Genomic DNA, 15,837 nt, shown 5'->3' on the forward strand with positions numbered 1-15,837 from the left:
TTTGAGGCTTAGTCTGGTGACTTGCTTACGTACGCATCGAACCTTGACCAAGTGACGTCAAAGGCGTTTTATGTTTTGGTTATTTTTGTGGATGTTTTTTGTGTGCTTTTGGAGGGGAGGAGGGGCCAATGGCCCAAAGATGAGCGATACTTTTATTGTGTCGTTGTTCTGCTTTGCGCTGTTGCAGACTGTATTTGGCTGCTGTCACGAGACGTTAACGGACGTTGAACACAGACATGCTCGTTCTGAGCATTTTAGGGGCCTTCATCGTGCTGCTCATCTTTCATGATTTTCTGTGGACAACCTTTTCGGTTTCTTCGTATGTCTTTTCTTTGTGTCTCTTTTTGCATGGTCTCCTGTTGATAGTCTCGTTTCTATTCTACAGGAATGGTTTCATCACGCGATGGACTACGCGAGGTTCGTTACTATTCGTTATGCGATCAAAATATGCAAGTCAATTTGTGAACTCGGTTTTTCAGGCATCGGAAGGTTTGCATCCTTGCTTTACGAAACCTTTCCATGGACACGCAATCATTTTCACGCTTTTGCCGAAATCACAATCGGTGAGACTTGTTTGTTCTTTATCTCCCAAATCATTTCTAACAATATTCCCCGCTACAGGTGTCATCCTCATGATTTGGTATATCGGAACCTGGGCTGGTTGGTCCCTCATCTTTAGCAACGTACCAATCATACAAGCCAGCAAGCAATCGGACGTCACCCACGTTGGGGAAAACATCACGCCAGCGGATGTGATATACTATACTGGCACAGCTTTTTTCACTCTTGGATTGGGTGATTATGTTGTTGACTCTGGAGCAACGTTTTGGAGGATTATGAGCAATGTATGTGCGGCCGAGGGGATTTTGCTGGGTATTATTACCGTCACATGTTTGTATTCTGTGCAGTACCTGAACATCGTTTTGAGCTGTGGAACTAAAAACAACTTTACATAGACCTACTGGCCGCAGTAGACGCCGCCACAGCGACATGCACATTTGCCAACATACTCGTCTGCATGGGCGGATCGCCGACGCATATCTTGATCAATGCATGGAATCCGAAGACGAAATCGTTTGGATCATTGGAAAGCGCGTTGATTGATGCATCGGATGATTTAGGAATTGAAAGGCAGAATTACATTTTATGTATGGCAGAATGTTTTTTTTTTTGCTTTTGGATTTCATAAAGTATAAAGCTAACAAAATATTGTTCAAAATTATACAGATCCAGTTCTCTTTACGTATTCGTTTTCCACTGGGAAACCCGCCTACGACAGCTCACCTCCCCGCATCGCTGCCCTTGATGACTTGCTGACCATCCTCCTGCACGCCATCGACCCTGCTTACACTCCCTCACGGTACATTCTCCAAACGACGCGAATGGCATTAACAGCGTATTTGGACATACTCTCCGCTGCGCGCATCGACTCTGCAGAGACCGCACCCCCACCCCCGGATTTGACATTGCTACGTGAAAAAGGTTTACCAGTGATTGTCAATGATGATATGTGGAAGAGAATATGTGAAAGAGAGAACATTCGGAAGCGACGGTGTTTTTTGCTGGGTTTGATGGTCCGGTGTGGCCACGATTGGGACGATGTTGTAAGCATTACGTGGCCGGAGAAGAGCGAGCCGGGGATGTGGTGGGAGGAGTAGGATGTTTGACTAGCGTTTGTACATAGACCTGTTTGATATATTATTTACAAGTACTGACGAAAAAAAAAAATGATCGCAGAGACTATGTAGCCCATTGCCACAACCAAAAAAGAGCATATATACAAATGACCACACAGAGCTCCACAACTTACACTGCTCCCCCAGCAACTACCTCCAACCACGGCCCCAGAGCCTTCAACCAGGGTCCCATCAGTTCTGGGACAACCTCCAACCCCAATGGATCCTTCCACTCTGTCTTTTGCCTATACACGACGCCAAAGCCCGAGGCGGCAGCTACAATGCCCGGCTCCACAGTGGGAGGCTCCATCATAAAGGTCCCGTCAGAGGAATCGCCAGATTCATCATCGACCATGAGGGCTCGGAGTTGGCTTTCCACATCCTCTTCGGTTGTGGGCGGTGTGGGAGTCTCGGATGGTGCGTCGGAAGGATCAACGAGAGATTCAAAGCTGGTGATGCTGCGTGCCTTGTGGAGGGGTTTGGGTACTTGGAGTGTATTCCGATCGTCTGCAACACTGTCTGCAACACCGTCTGCAACACCAGTGAGACCATCCACCCAAACTGGCCCATGCTCTTCGGCCCAAATATCCTGCAACGCCAACCCAACATCAGACACCTGTAATTCCTCGTCCAAAACATCTCCCTTGGCCACACCCAAGACTCTAGACAGAACCCTTTGGCGGACCTTTTCATTTCGTTCCTTCTTCCTTGCCCGCAGCTTTTCCAAGTCCCTCATTAAAGCCTCTCGATCAATCGACGGGTTTTGGACGACGGATGCCAAGTCCACCACTGGGCCATATCCACGGAAAAATTTGGCAACGTCATCGGCCCAGGATGCGATCTCTGCTAATGAATGGATACGGCCAGGCTGCGCAGAGAGTGTTGAACGGACATGCTTAAAAATTCGATGCTCATGGCGTGAGAGAAGGGTGATGAACGGGCGAAGGGGTGGCGCATTTGCATTGCGTGGTGCAGTCGGCCCTGTTTGCAACTTTTGTGAGCAGAGGCATGATCCGAGCATTTCATGGCCTAGATATACCTTTCGCCTGCTCAATCTCAGCAATCCGCAACAAATCTTCAATGAACTTTGCCCCGTCTCGTATGCAGCTCCCCGGATCAGCCGCCTAAAGATGCCGTTGAGCGCTCTTGTTTTTAAAAGCCCACTCGAACGAATTTTAGAACCAACCTTGTACGCTTCAGTGAGTGGCTTATAACTGATTGCCAGAATATCTTTGGCGAGGTGAACCACCACGTCCTGCAAAGTAGTAAATGAGCATCTATACACGAGTTGAAAAGAACAATGGATATCGGACGGACCTCCTGGACGAGATTTCTAAACTGATGTAGACGCCTCATCCTCCAGTAATATCCCAACAGTCTCTCTACAGCCTGTCTCTCCGGGCTTGCCGCATCTGGTTGGTACCCCAATATCTGTGCAGGAAGGTCTGCCGAAATATCTGGGGAAAATTATCAATCGAAAGGTTACACCGTGAATGACATTTGAAATTACCTAGCTCATAACCACCCAATGGTGCGCGGTTGACCACTTCCTTGGCACTGATGGATATATCTGGACCTGTAAAACGCTCAACATATTGAATCTCTTTCAATGTCGCTCGGATTTCATCATCAATGATTCCTGTAATCATGCTTGAGACCCAACATTGTATCAGCGGGGCTGTAAACTAATGGTCACACAAGAACGTTGCTCACCTCTGCAATAAGCACTTGGTTCCAAATGGTCGCGCAAGGAGGAGATTTCCAATTGCTTTCACAACCATGACAGGATTGGTGCTCTTTAGTAATGCTGCCCAGCTCCTATACGGGGCACGGGAATGGAAGGCTTTGAGGCGACGCAAGTGTTCTGGAGCGCGATCGTGCGTTATGAACGTGCGGTAGAACGAGGCTGCGGCACTATTCAAGTACATCACGCAAGCATTAGGTATTTTATGATCATGCCTTCCTCAGTACTCTGCATGATACTCACCACATTTTCCACCATTCAACAACCATTCTATAATGTGCTGGCAACTCGGAAATCTCCTCGGCTTTACCAATCACCGCAAAAACCTTTGCCAAACCTCCTGGTTCCAACACCTCGTCCCGGAACATGTCTAAAGCTTTTCGGATTTCATCCGCCTTCTTGGAAGCTTCCTGATCATCGCTATTTGAGTGGACGATGGGCTCAGACTGGTTCAGAAAATCGCGGAGTGTTGATGTCGGCTGTGATGATAGACTCCAGAGATACGTGGTGAGAGACGTGATCGCGTAGCTCAAGGATGTGCCTTTGGGTGTGCCAGATACTGTAGGCAAGGCCGGGATGCGGAGGTTCGCCCGGCGAATGAGCTGTAGGATTTTCATAATGTGTTACTGCATATCCTAATGAGAAAAATATGGAAGATAACTCGCGAACTTGCCTCTTTATGAAGCGATTTAAAAGCACCATAGTCTCGACGCGCGATCGCCGTCCGACCGTTCATGATAGATCGCACTGTATACTCCTACGAAATGTATAGACATTTTAGCCGGACTCTAAGCTGTGTACCATTTCCCCATTGCAAATTAGTGGAGACGTACCACAGTCTCTGAGGACCGCCATAAACCTTTCTTGACAGTCACTTTTGTCTCGACAATCTCCACTTCTTGAAAAACAAACTGCTTTTGCTCCGGGACTTGCACTCCATTACCCACTCTTGTCCCTTCTTTAAGCTCATATTCTTCTGTTGTTGTCCTAACAGATTTGCCCAGCATTGCAGCGATAGCATCCACAGCCTTGTTCGCCAGCAAATCCCTCTTTGCTATATGAGATGCAGTACCACCCGAATCCACCCCGCGGAACAATCCCAAAAACCTTCCGCAAACCCTCCAAAACTCTTTTGGTCCGTTATCTGCTGCTTGGAGAGGGGGAAAGGGGAGTAGAAGGCGTGAAAAGAGAGGAGAGAGGAGAGGGAAAGTTGCGTCAGGTGTTTCGGGAGAGGGAGGAGGAACAAGAGCGCCTATAGATTCCGGTGTATCCAGCAGCGCTGATATTTCTTTTCGGAGTTGTCTTGCAATTAAAGCCTTTTTGAGCAAATGCACATCTTCTCCTGTCAATGGTGCGTTTGTGGGTGACGTGTTCATGGTTTTCTCTCTCCAGTAAGAGTAATGGAGAAGCGCGGGGGTGTTAAAATAGACGAGGAGCCCCTGTTTGTGAGCAGGGGAGATGGAGGAAGAAGGGAAACCTGGGCGAGCAAAAGAGCTCACTGGCAGAAAGTTGCCCAGCAAGTCCCCAGCAGGGTTTGAAAGTTGCTGTGGCAATTTGAGATGATGACATCAGCGATTCTAAAATGGAATCCTTCCAATCCTGCATTTTGTTGGAATATGAGATGCTTTTTTATTGTGTACATTGGGGCATGCCACATCAAAGGATTCAATTGAGATGAACGTAAGTGTGCAATGCCATAACAACCATTGGAACGATATGCGTGAGTATGGCACATACAAGTACATGGGGGAACGAGTGCCGGAGGATAATAGACTAGCATCCAAAATACGATCGGCGAGCGACCTTTCTTGCTGTAGATGAGTAACATCTTTTGTCGAAACAAACTAATCGCACATTCCAGCAGTAAACGTTTGGTTTATCGCTCAAGTTCAATCCATTCTTTTCAAGCTGTCCATTATGAAATTGGCATGCACATCAGATCTCTCGATCTGACAAGGAACCCATCTCATCCAGACTGTGCTTGACTGGCATGTAAAAAGCAATGCATATAGTAGAATTTGTTTTTGCTGCCACCCGTGGTAGCAGCGGCGACAATCCCCAAGTAAATCCCAAAGCAAATCCCCTAAATAAAGGAAAGCTACTATCCATGGCACCGCTGCATTCACTCCATGATGCGTTTGACCCCAGAATGAATCGTTTTTAAATTTAGTTTTTGTAAAAAGGAGGAAATCGTCACTAAATGAGTGGCATAAAACGAATATAAATAGAACACTTTTCGTAGCCGCTAACCATGTATATGTGACTTTTAAAGCGACTGCACCAAAAAGGGCTTGCCGCAAACTGCCCAATTCTTTTCAGAACTATGGACTTTGAGACCAAAATTGTCCTCACACTCATTGGAGCTAGTGTGAGCCTCACTTCACTGGTTGCTATATCTCCACAAGGAGTATTACCCATAACCTCGTTAAAATACTGATCATTGTCCATCATATAGGCTTTTGCTGGACTGGCATCAATCTATACAGTGGGCGTTTGGCAGGCAGTGGTTCAAAAGGATGGAAAGAAGAGCGTTGGAAACAAAGGTGAGTGATGCTACAAAAGATGCTACTGTTACTTTTATGTTAAGTATGCACATGGATGCATCTGTAGGAACGGACAAGAAACTGGTTGGATTGGAGGGGACAAGAGTCGTCTTGGAAGCGAAAATCATTAGTGCAAAGCAGACCTGATGAAGATGAGCAAAAAGAAGCAACTCTGGTATAAAACACATTATTCCTCACCTTTTTTTCCAAAAGATGCTCGATTTTAAAAAATTCCTAAATATCCATTTGTCCATATCGCAAATATCTGAATTTGAACAAATATTGGCTGTGCAGTATAATAGGTACCCTCCAAAAAAAGCCTCGCAACTCTCTTGAAAAGTGGATCTTACAAGTACTGCGTTATAACAAGCATTTGGTGATGAGTGCATTATGTGTCGATGAGGGTGATGCTGCGACTGCTGCAACTGAGATAGGAATATATGGAGCACAGAACTTTCCTGCGCACTGAACGAGAGCGCTTGAGTTCACAAGTACTTTACGCATCGCTACCAACCTTGTGGGCTTACCAGCCTTGCAATCTTCCAACCAGCTCGGTTTCCAGCAATGTTCACCTCAAATTGCCAGCCCTTGATAGCAAGTTGATGAAAGCTTTCTTTTCAAAGCAACTGACTATTATTGCAGTGCGATGGATACCCTTTTGCATAACATACAGTAATCTCGTCATCTATCATACATCCTTCATTTTTCATGTGGATGTTTTGTTGATAGACAACGAGTTCAAAAAGTCAATGTGAGGGAATTGGGAAAAAAGTCAACAGCATTGACTCTATTCGTGTATAATGCCAGGTTAGAACGTCCGATCAGCTCCGTAGGCAGTTGAAAGGTACAAGCCGAGTTGAAAAAGGAGGAACAAAAAATGGCCCCTTGTGGTGTCTATAAAAGTTCACCAGAATATCTACTACGTTCGCAAATCAGCAAGTAAAAGTAATAACCTCAACAGCATGAGCTATACAGACGCATCACGCATGGCACCATACAAAGCCGACACAACCAATCCCACATCCAGCGTCCGAGACGCAATCCTCGAAACTCGCCCCTCTCCAAAACTCGTTCTCCCCAGCCCGTCCCCAGTTTCCTCCTCTACGACTACCCCAACGCCTCCATCCGTCTCTACGCGGAGCGTCAGCCGATATTGATGAGGCGGTCGTGGATGCGCAAATGTAAACACGAGTTGTTCTGGTGGTGTCCAATCCTCGAGTTGCAGAGACACCATGTCCTCTTGAACAGCCTGCAACCCAAGCATGTGCGTATAAGCGTTGAAGCAACTTCGGACGAGTGCATTAAACGTCAATTGACGGCGCAAGAGCTGAAGAACGGGTAAGAGCTGGGAAGGGTGGGAGAATGGGATCTTGCAGAGGACCATGGCAGGTGTGCTCATGTTGCTGGAGAGGGTATATGACTGAGTGATGGGATGGGGATTGTCCCGCGTTTTGCAGCTGGTGGATCGAAAGACAGTCGCGTTGCCTAGTGTGCCTGGCGTTATAGTGGAATCTCGTACCTGTCAGGCAGAGCGCCCATCAAAACACGGCAACTTCGGCAGGTAAAAGCAAAAACACGCATGACTTACCAAAAGCTCCAGCATAGTCCCATACCGAAGCCCACCATCCACAGACTCTTCATTCAATTCATTACCAAAGTCCTCTACACTAACAATCCCAACCACCCGCCCAATGTCTCGCGCAACAGTCGTGGCTGCTGCGATCGGAGGAGTCAGGCGTAGGAAATATGTGATGGCAGCCGTCTCGTTCGACGTTGGCAACGGATTGTAAAATGTTAGCGGTGTTATATTTCGCCAGGATGCACCTTGTATAAGATTATAATACCTATCACCAGCCTTATGTTTAGTAACCAACAAATGAGACGTGGTCACTGGGAGGACGCATACTTACTCTTGCTCATTCGGTGGCAGCTGCAAATCTGCCCGATTACCCGGAACCAAATATTGGTTTTTAAATTTTGGTAGGAAGCGTGTCAGCGGGTAAGATTCCATATCAATAAATGCTCTACAGACTCCAATGACTGGGAACATTTTTCGTAGTCGAGTTGGGGTGATTTCTAAATAAAAAGGTGTAAGAAAGATCAGTAATAATCTCCCAACAATGTGCTCGCTTCTCTACAAAAATGCATACCTCCACTCCAATCAATCTCCAACCTCGCCGTAGGGGTGGCCCAATACACGACAGATGGACCAATCCTTTCGCAATGCATGAATGGAAGCCCATGACCTTCAAACATCACACTTTCGAAATCATTGCCACTGTTTGCTCTAATGACGAAAAGAGTCATATTGGTTAAAAATTATTTCAGCCGTGGAGTGTGCTACAGTAACATGATAACGTACAATTCAATTTGATGAATTGATAAAAGATCATTTTCGATGCATTTAATTTGATGGAACCCGGCATTTGCATCCAGGAAGGCCAATGAAGCAATAGATTTTTTGAATGACTCAAAATCGCCTTTGCTAGAGAGGACAGTGTCAAGATTCTTTAATGGTTTTAGATCTGTGAGACTTTTATGCACATACCTCAACATCTCCGTCAAGAGTTCATCGGCCTCTTTAATGAATGCGGGGCTCAGTTACATGTTCCCAGTACGCGCTCTTTTGCACTACACATTGAACCCACCAATTCATGTTGCTGGTGTTGAGGATGTGTATCTGATGCATATGACAACTTGATCTTTGTGACAACTCCTGGAGGGCTAATAACGATCTGAATAAAAGAATAACCGATATTTCAAACACGATCCATATGCGCTAACACGGTCGAAAGAGATGCTCATGCTCACATCAACCACAAAGATCGTTCCACAGATGGTTACTGTAACCACTGATGTGTCTTCAAAATGCGCGGATAAGTAAAGCTGCAATCTAAGAAACCCGATAGCTCCAACGTGAGTTCCACACACAGCCATCCGCCCGCGCCCGACTAGACCGCATGACACTTACCCCATGTCCGCTATGAGTTGCTCCAGTTTTTTCGCCACTGCATCGACTCCCATTTTTTCGGGCGTAGCCAACTCGTCTTTGGCAATGAATAGGCATTCTGTCAGAGCAGTTTTCAGTGGCGTAATGGACGATTGCAAGATCGAGCGATCCTATGTCGCAGAGAAGATGTGCATGTTTGTGTCCAAAGTCGTCTGTAACAGGTAGCCCACCAATACGAACCTTTAACAACTCTAGAAACTCTTCCACGTCTCCGTCTCCCACGTCTCCCAGAGTTCCATCAAGGGTTCCAGTGAGAGTTTCATCCCTATACCGTAACAGTGCTGCCTGCATTTGTTCATGTATCGCTAGCAATGCTACTTGTCGGTCGTGCGTATTTATTGCCAGCGGGTGTATAACTGTTTGGTTTTTGTTGTTTCAAAAAAAAAGAAACGAAAAAGAGTTGGCATTGTGCCAAGAGCTGTGTCAATGTTCAGCCAAAAAGCATACAGTTTGCTGCACCGTGAGTCTGATCTCCGCTGGGTTTCAGAGAAACGTTTAGCTCTTGGAGTAGCAGCTTTAGATCGCTTTGCAAGTCTGTGAGGCTGCTGCCTATAGTTCGGGAGGGTTGAAAGGGGCGTGGGTTCATGGCCATTATGATGTTTGATAGTCAACTGAAGGGTGGCTGTGAGCTGGGATGATGAGGGAGTGGAGCAGAACGCTCGTGCCACTTACCTCTGTTGAGCAAAAGCTGACGACGCTTGACTAGCAAGATGGCATCTAGATCTGTAAGCTGATCGCAAACCACCTTTGGAGCCCTGGGTGAGAAGGGCCCATCTGCTAAATCACGTGCCATGTTGGCGTCCCTTGCAAAACGAGATGGACATTGGAAGGACATTGGAAGCCTTGCGAGATCTTGTCAAAAGGTGTTGAATGTCCTCTTGTTGGAGTGTATGGCCATGACACACAAACACAAAACACACACAAGACAAATGTTTTTTTTTTTTTTGCTAGCATGTCCACCCAGAAATCTCGCCAGTATAACTATTGCTTCCTTGCTTCTTTGCTTGCTTGCTTGCTTTGCTTGATGACACTCTTTTCATCTTGCCATCTCTTCTTGCGTCCTCTTCATTGTTGCTGGTTGTGCATCCGTCGTGCTTTTTCTGTGTGTTCAAGTCTATGGCCGTTTACCTAATGGACAAAAACACATCACGAACCCACGAAAGGGCCCGACGCGTCAGTTAGCGGCAAGGCGTTCAAATTGCGGTGTTCAAAGACTTTATAAAAGCTTCTTTGCTTGGCTGGCTGGCTTACTTTACGCATAGCAAAACGTCATGTCTGAAGTACCGATTTACGGACTCGACAAGGAATTGGGTATGCTCCAAAAGAACAAAATGCAATTGATATACCATGGGGGCTCATTCCAACATTGGATTGATATAGCTGCAAAGGCCGCGGCAAAGTACGATCCTGCGCGAGAGGCTGAAGCACGGGCTTGGGTGGAAGAGGTGACCGGCGAGAAATGTCAAGGGGAAACGTTGCAAGATGGGCTGAGGGATGGCGTACTGCTTTGCAAGTGAGTTTGCCCGTTTTTGAACAAAATTCACGCAAAAAACACTTTTTAAACAATGAAATTAGACTGATCAACGTCCTGCTGCCCGACAAGCCGCTCAAATTCACTACATCGCGCATGCCGTTCAAGCAAATGGAAAACATTAACCACTTTCTTGGCGCTTTGACAACCTACTTTCAAGTTCCCGCCTCGGATCAGTTTCAAACGATCGACGTATGTAATGTAGTTTATCTTTTTTGTTTTTCATTGGGATTTTATTCGCCTAATCCATCCGATTTCCCCGTTTGCTACGTCTAGCTCTATGAGAACAAGAACCCCAATCAAGTAGTCGATACATTGTTTGCTCTGTCACGCCACGCACATAAACTCGGATACCTGCCTAATGGGCCGACTTTGGGACCGAAGCTTGCCGAGAAACGCGAACTGTCCTTTTCAGACGAGCAGTTGGCCCAAGGGAAGAGCATAATCGGCTTACAGATGGGGTTTGCAGGAGGCGCCAGTCAGAGTGGTATGGGCGCGTATGGTGGGAGAAGACAGGTTGTGGACCCGTCAGTTGGCACTGGGGATGTTGCCGGGACAAGTCAGCAGATGGGGTTTAGTGGGGGTGCGAACGCAAGTGGTATTGTCTATGGTGGGAGACGAGAGATTGGCGGCGCAGATCCAGGGAGACGGCCTGTAGACCAATGACAACCATGGCGGAACCATGGTTGTGTGTAATGGGGGCCTTTGTTTTGGATGGATGACAAGTATCGGTTGACGGGATGTAGCGCAGAAGTAATGTGGTTCACCAGATACAAAACACTCTAGATACACAAAGACATCTCTGAGACAATGGGGGGAAAACCATCAAACATGTTGGGGGCCCTCTGGCCTTGTGCTCGAAACCCAGTAAACCAGTCGCAGCACACGGCTTTGTTGATAAAGTGTTGGTGAAGGTCTCACAAGTTGACTAATGGCTGTCGTTATGTATACTCTAGTTTTTGCATGCACGTTTTTATTCTACAAAACTATCGGTTGTGTATGTGTGTGTGCAGATTGGACAAGTGCAGATTGGCTGATCCCCAACCAGTAGAGATGAACCTTGTCAATCTTTACCGTTGCTTGCCGCAAATCATCCCTGCAATCATGCCTCTTGGCGTTTGCCAAATCCATCTCCTACATATCCAAATCTCTCCGTATATAAAAAAAAAAAAGCGATATGAAAATCAAAAATAAAAAAGCACACTTGTCAATAAACGTGGCGTGCCCAAAAACTCAAAACGCGCAGAGTTCCTTGTTTGTTTCATTTTGTTTTGAAGTAGGCCTTTTGGCAACACTTTCTTGCTTGCACACGGTTCTTGACACTTTGTTTTTTTCAAGTGTTTGGAGTTGCATGGAGTTTGTGTGTTTGTCGTTCAAAGTTCCCTATCGTTCGTAACTGCTACATACTGGCCGGGGGACGTTTAGCGTTTTGGTTTTTACTCCATTCTCCGTTTGTCTACAGACGTAGAGTTTGAAAGTGGGTCGACAAAAGAAAAAAGATCGAAACGTTCGATAAAAAAGTCCGCCATCCTTCTCGCTCCAACTTGGTTGTTTCGTCCTTTTGTTCAAAAGGTCCTGAAGGAAGAAACAAGTTTGTTTAAAAAGTAGCTACCACCCTTGTCGCTCCGTTTCTTGTTCGAAAGATACAAGCGGCTGTTCTTGTTTTGCTCCTCCCCTCGGCCACGAAGTTATGCGTACGAACTTCAAGTGTTGATATTTCTCAGCATTCTTGTTCAGGTATATATCTGTTGGGTATCCGAGTTCCCTTGCATTCTCTCCTTGGAGCAAAAAGGTGAGAAAGAAGGAACAAACATAAAGGGCCACAAACACACACAAGAGGACTTGTTGGTTAGAGAACTTGAAGGTGGACTTTTGGGCTTTCGCCATTTTGCAATCGTCGTTTGGGTTCAACTACGGAAACCTTTTTGTTTAAACCATGTTCAACTTGCTTGTTGTTCTTGTTGCTTTGGGCGCTTGCGTGAACTGCTAGTGTTGCTATTATTGTCTGGGGGTGCCAAGACACACATATAGGTTCGCGCTTGCCATTTCCCACAGCATGCACAACTGACATGGCAATCTCTTTTGGACTTTAGAGCTTCCACCTTTTCGCAAAGACAAACTTTCGGCTGGCTGCTGCTTATTCAAAAGGACTCGTACACTACTTTATATATTTCCCGCTGCGGGACAACCCCCAACAAAAAAAAAACGAAACGAGCGAACTTGCCAAGAATTGGGCGCAACTTGCAACCAAAACACACACACTCTGAAAAACACCCGAGCAGTATGGAGCCGTCCTTGGATGAATTGTTTCTGTCTGCGACAGCAGCAGTGACAGCACCTTTGCTCGATCCATCCAGTTTTCAGACGCACCACCACGACATTGATACACATATGCTCGACTTTGACATGTCTTTTTTTGAAGACTTTAACACCCACCAACAACTACTACACGACGAACAACCACCACACACTCCTCAAGGACACGAACAACAACAACAACATCAGCAGCAGCAGCAGCAACACGAGCAAGAGCAGCAACAGACGGCAGGTCCCGTCAATGTTACTGTTACCGATATGTCCAGCATGCACAGTCCGACAGTACATGCTTTCGTTTCAAACGGAGCGCAGCTGGTCTCCTCTTCCTCCTCCTCAATACCCAACGATTCCATGATGATATCCTCCCCCACAGAACCCACAATGTCTCTCAATCCTCCGTCTGGAACATCTCTTCCCTCTACTACATCCCCTTGGGGAAGTTTACCATCAGAGCCCAAGGTCATGCGCCTGTCGCGACATCGCCGAGTTGCTTCCATTGGCTCTCCGTCTGGGAATGATAAGCCTCATCATCTTCGATCGCCTTCGTTCCAAGTGCTCTCGCCAGGAGGATCCTTATCGGGAGGTGAACAGACTATGGATCAGCTTAAAAAGAATGTCTTCCGTCCTTCCCATAGGAGGGGCATGTCCGTTGGGGGCCACTCGCTAAACACGGGTCAGATGGCCGCCCATCCATCTGTGTCGGCACTCAAAAGCCCGCCCTTGCAGCGACAAAACTCTAACCCGTTAAGCAGTCCCAAATCCCCTTCATCACCCTCACCCACATCGCCTTGGTTGCAACAGCAACAACATCAATCTCCGACCTCGACTCATATCCGGACTCCACCTCGTGCGTCCCTACCGGACATTAGTGACCCGCCTCAGCCGACCGTCCAGGCTAGCCGAACTCACAACATGGGACATCGGAGAGGCTATTCCATTGGAACATTCGCTCCTGAGCCGGCATCGCACCTTCCTCACTCACCTGTCAATGATCCTGCCCTTGTTGCGATTGGGTTCAGCATGGCTGCTCGCCGCCAGCACTCTACGGATTCCATTCCGTCGTCAGCGACAAATGCCGCGGTGCACGCCAGGCAGCTGGCATTGGGGCATCGACGAGGTAGTTCCTTAGGACATGGCTTAGCGTCGCCTGGCGCCCAAATGCTTTCGTCCCCGCAACTGGATCCGCACATGCACTTGGGATCTGGATCAATGCAAGGTATGTTGCATGAGTAAGTTTTGGTGGCACTATCTGCTTATACTGACGACGTCCCAATGTCTTTTCAGTCCTACACTCTCCAACCGCATCGTCCGTTCAGTGGTCGGCGCCATCTTCCCCTGGCCCCGCTTTCCAGCAACAGAACCATAGTCGTAGGGAGTCACACTCCTCTCAAGCTAGTTTCCTGCACTCCCCAAGCCTGACGTCCACGTCAGACGTTGATCCTCAAGTGCTAGAGACATTTGTGAACATGCAACTCCACGCCGATGCAGAGTTTCCTAGCGCGGGCAGCAGTGATTTGCACGGGTTAGGAACTGGGAGTTCCGAGATGACAGCGCAAATACAGCAACGGGAGCTCTCCATCTTGACCGATTTGCAGGGAGGCATGTATCCGTTTGGCATGGAGGAGCTTGGAATGGATATGGACGAGCTGGGAATGGGCATGGCGAGCGAGGACCACTCCAACCCTCCTACTACTACGACTTCTGGGTCCGATGATTTTCTCCACACACCACTCGGTCTTCCCGATGCTGCCGCCTTGGCTGCTGAAGCGCTACTCGGTGCATCCAACAAGGACGCCATGATGGTCTCCACCCCCAAGAGTCAACCTCCCGGTCTGAGTCCCACTAAAGAGGAGCCAAAGGAAGAGGATGAAGAAGACGGGAGTGGAAATTCTTGCGCGGAGGATGAAGAGGATGCAGAAGAGACCTCAGCTGCTATCGAGCAAGTAGAACACCGGTGCCGATGGACAAACTGTGACGAGCTGTTTGACACCGTTGAGGAACTTGTTAGCCATATTTCTGACCTGCACATTGGGGTACGTGCCGTCCATCCCTTTTTTAGTCAACGACCGATATCTAACTCTTCTCATTAGTCTGGAAAGGCTACCTACAAGTGTGAATGGGCAAACTGCACGCGCAACCAAAGACCCTTCACAAAGCGTCACAAGATCCACAATCATCTCCGTATACATACGGGTGAACGACCGTTTGAATGCCCTGTACCAGATTGTGGCAAAAAGTTTTCTCGACAAGATGGACTTAATACGCATATTCGGGTACGTTGTGAGATTATTTTTCGTGAGCCAAGAGTCGAAAAGTGACTCAACCTCGACCATTTTTACAGACTCACTCCAATATAAAACCTTACGTCTGCGGCTTTTTCGGCTGTGGAAAAGCCTACTATCACTCCCGCTCTCTACGAAAACACGAAAAATCCCACCTCCATCCCGTTCTCCTCCCTATGAACCTCCTCCCAATGTTTAACCAGCATCCCCAACAACAACCCATGGTTCAACATGGGAAAATGATGGTTGTTGATAATGGATTTTATATGAGCCATCCTGCTGGGTACGATCAGATCCCGATTGTACCGAGTCAGAATTGGGAGACGGATGGCAGATATTTGCAATAATTTCGGATTTTTTTTGAGACATGTTTTCAACAAGACAAAAAAACGGAATGGATTTGAATTTAAAAAGAAGAACCAAGTTGCATATATCATTTGAACAATTTGGATTAATAGTTTTTTTGTTTTTTAAAAATGTTAACAGTTGGTGGACCACGGAGTTTGTTATTGTTTTTCTTTGTATACACCTTTTTTTATTTTTATATTTTGTTAGTGTTCGTCAAACATACACATGCAGGCATTTTAATTAGTTTGTTGCATGTTTTGTTCTTGTGGGAGGGGAACATGTTCATACCAAAATACAATCGAGTATATGAAAATTACATGGTGGAATATTTGGTTTGCGATACACTAGCATTTTCATGTTATTTGAATCCGCTTGAACATTTGGGAA

General features: G+C 46.8%; 5 protein-coding genes across 5 annotated transcripts; 3 read left to right on the top strand and 2 right to left on the bottom strand.

Annotated features, from left to right (window-relative positions):
- The first annotated feature begins 92 nt into the window (after positions 1 to 92).
- On the top strand, positions 93 to 1,755 carry SPPG_02684 (uncharacterized protein). Its single transcript, XM_016750969.1, has 6 exons — positions 93 to 319; positions 386 to 417; positions 480 to 563; positions 622 to 891; positions 957 to 1,148; positions 1,228 to 1,755. The coding sequence occupies exons 1-6, from the start codon at positions 237 to 239 to the stop codon at positions 1,656 to 1,658; spliced, it is 1,092 nt and encodes a 363-aa protein (XP_016610236.1). The 5' UTR covers positions 93 to 236; the 3' UTR covers positions 1,659 to 1,755.
- Positions 1,658 to 4,964, bottom strand: SPPG_02685 (uncharacterized protein). The gene is made up of 9 exons (XM_016750970.1): positions 4,254 to 4,964; positions 4,094 to 4,177; positions 3,664 to 4,022; positions 3,390 to 3,590; positions 3,187 to 3,326; positions 2,994 to 3,133; positions 2,863 to 2,931; positions 2,716 to 2,800; positions 1,658 to 2,657 (listed from the first exon to the last, which is right to left on the bottom strand). Exons 1-9 carry the CDS (start codon positions 4,794 to 4,796, stop codon positions 1,807 to 1,809), a joined length of 2,472 nt encoding a protein of 823 aa, XP_016610237.1. The 5' UTR covers positions 4,797 to 4,964; the 3' UTR covers positions 1,658 to 1,806.
- A 1,762-nt stretch (positions 4,965 to 6,726) lies between these two features.
- SPPG_09049 (uncharacterized protein) lies at positions 6,727 to 9,710 on the bottom strand. The gene is made up of 12 exons (XM_016757202.1): positions 9,646 to 9,710; positions 9,421 to 9,584; positions 9,154 to 9,329; positions 8,935 to 9,083; positions 8,775 to 8,856; positions 8,612 to 8,698; positions 8,512 to 8,540; positions 8,326 to 8,448; positions 8,114 to 8,250; positions 7,874 to 8,039; positions 7,552 to 7,807; positions 6,727 to 7,482 (listed from the first exon to the last, which is right to left on the bottom strand). The coding sequence occupies exons 2-12, from the start codon at positions 9,563 to 9,565 to the stop codon at positions 6,931 to 6,933; spliced, it is 1,902 nt and encodes a 633-aa protein (XP_016610238.1). The 5' UTR covers positions 9,566 to 9,584; positions 9,646 to 9,710; the 3' UTR covers positions 6,727 to 6,930.
- A 449-nt stretch (positions 9,711 to 10,159) lies between these two features.
- On the top strand, positions 10,160 to 11,547 carry SPPG_02686 (uncharacterized protein). Its single transcript, XM_016750971.1, has 4 exons — positions 10,160 to 10,284; positions 10,354 to 10,486; positions 10,549 to 10,696; positions 10,781 to 11,547. The coding sequence occupies exons 1-4, from the start codon at positions 10,245 to 10,247 to the stop codon at positions 11,168 to 11,170; spliced, it is 711 nt and encodes a 236-aa protein (XP_016610239.1). The 5' UTR covers positions 10,160 to 10,244; the 3' UTR covers positions 11,171 to 11,547.
- Positions 11,548 to 12,527: 980 nt separating this feature from the next.
- Positions 12,528 to 15,774, top strand: SPPG_02687 (uncharacterized protein). Its single transcript, XM_016750972.1, has 4 exons — positions 12,528 to 14,036; positions 14,105 to 14,853; positions 14,911 to 15,093; positions 15,162 to 15,774. The coding sequence occupies exons 1-4, from the start codon at positions 12,788 to 12,790 to the stop codon at positions 15,447 to 15,449; spliced, it is 2,469 nt and encodes an 822-aa protein (XP_016610240.1). The 5' UTR covers positions 12,528 to 12,787; the 3' UTR covers positions 15,450 to 15,774.
- The last annotated feature ends 63 nt before the right edge of the window (positions 15,775 to 15,837 follow it).

The sequence above is a fragment of the Spizellomyces punctatus genome (genome assembly GCF_000182565.1).
Source record: "Spizellomyces punctatus DAOM BR117 chromosome Unknown supercont1.4, whole genome shotgun sequence".
Lineage (NCBI taxonomy): Eukaryota > Fungi > Chytridiomycota > Chytridiomycetes > Spizellomycetales > Spizellomycetaceae > Spizellomyces > Spizellomyces punctatus.

Excerpts from the sequence above, each read along its gene's own strand:
- SPPG_02684 (XM_016750969.1), top strand. The coding sequence starts at position 237 with ATGCTCGTTCTGAGCATTTTAGGGGCCTTCATCGTGCTGCTCATCTTT. Across the intron at positions 320-385 it reads ACAACCTTTTCGGTTTCTTC|GAATGGTTTCATCACGCGAT; the intron begins GTATGTCTTTTC and ends TCTATTCTACAG. Across the intron at positions 564-621 it reads TTTTGCCGAAATCACAATCG|GTGTCATCCTCATGATTTGG; the intron begins GTGAGACTTGTT and ends TCCCCGCTACAG.
- SPPG_02685 (XM_016750970.1), bottom strand. The coding sequence starts at position 4,796 with ATGAACACGTCACCCACAAACGCACCATTGACAGGAGAAGATGTGCAT. Across the intron at positions 3,327-3,389 it reads ACCAAGTGCTTATTGCAGAG|CATGATTACAGGAATCATTG; the intron begins GTGAGCAACGTT and ends TTGGGTCTCAAG. Across the intron at positions 2,932-2,993 it reads TTAGAAATCTCGTCCAGGAG|GACGTGGTGGTTCACCTCGC; the intron begins GTCCGTCCGATA and ends ACTACTTTGCAG.
- SPPG_09049 (XM_016757202.1), bottom strand. The coding sequence starts at position 9,565 with ATGGCCATGAACCCACGCCCCTTTCAACCCTCCCGAACTATAGGCAGC. Across the intron at positions 8,699-8,774 it reads GAACGATCTTTGTGGTTGAT|ATCGTTATTAGCCCTCCAGG; the intron begins GTGAGCATGAGC and ends TCTTTTATTCAG. Across the intron at positions 8,251-8,325 it reads TCAATTCATCAAATTGAATT|AGCAAACAGTGGCAATGATT; the intron begins GTACGTTATCAT and ends TTTCGTCATTAG.
- SPPG_02686 (XM_016750971.1), top strand. The coding sequence starts at position 10,245 with ATGTCTGAAGTACCGATTTACGGACTCGACAAGGAATTGG. Across the intron at positions 10,285-10,353 it reads CGGACTCGACAAGGAATTGG|CTGCAAAGGCCGCGGCAAAG; the intron begins GTATGCTCCAAA and ends GGATTGATATAG. Across the intron at positions 10,487-10,548 it reads GATGGCGTACTGCTTTGCAA|ACTGATCAACGTCCTGCTGC; the intron begins GTGAGTTTGCCC and ends CAATGAAATTAG.
- SPPG_02687 (XM_016750972.1), top strand. The coding sequence starts at position 12,788 with ATGGAGCCGTCCTTGGATGAATTGTTTCTGTCTGCGACAGCAGCAGTG. Across the intron at positions 14,037-14,104 it reads GGGATCTGGATCAATGCAAG|TCCTACACTCTCCAACCGCA; the intron begins GTATGTTGCATG and ends ATGTCTTTTCAG. Across the intron at positions 14,854-14,910 it reads TTTCTGACCTGCACATTGGG|TCTGGAAAGGCTACCTACAA; the intron begins GTACGTGCCGTC and ends TCTTCTCATTAG.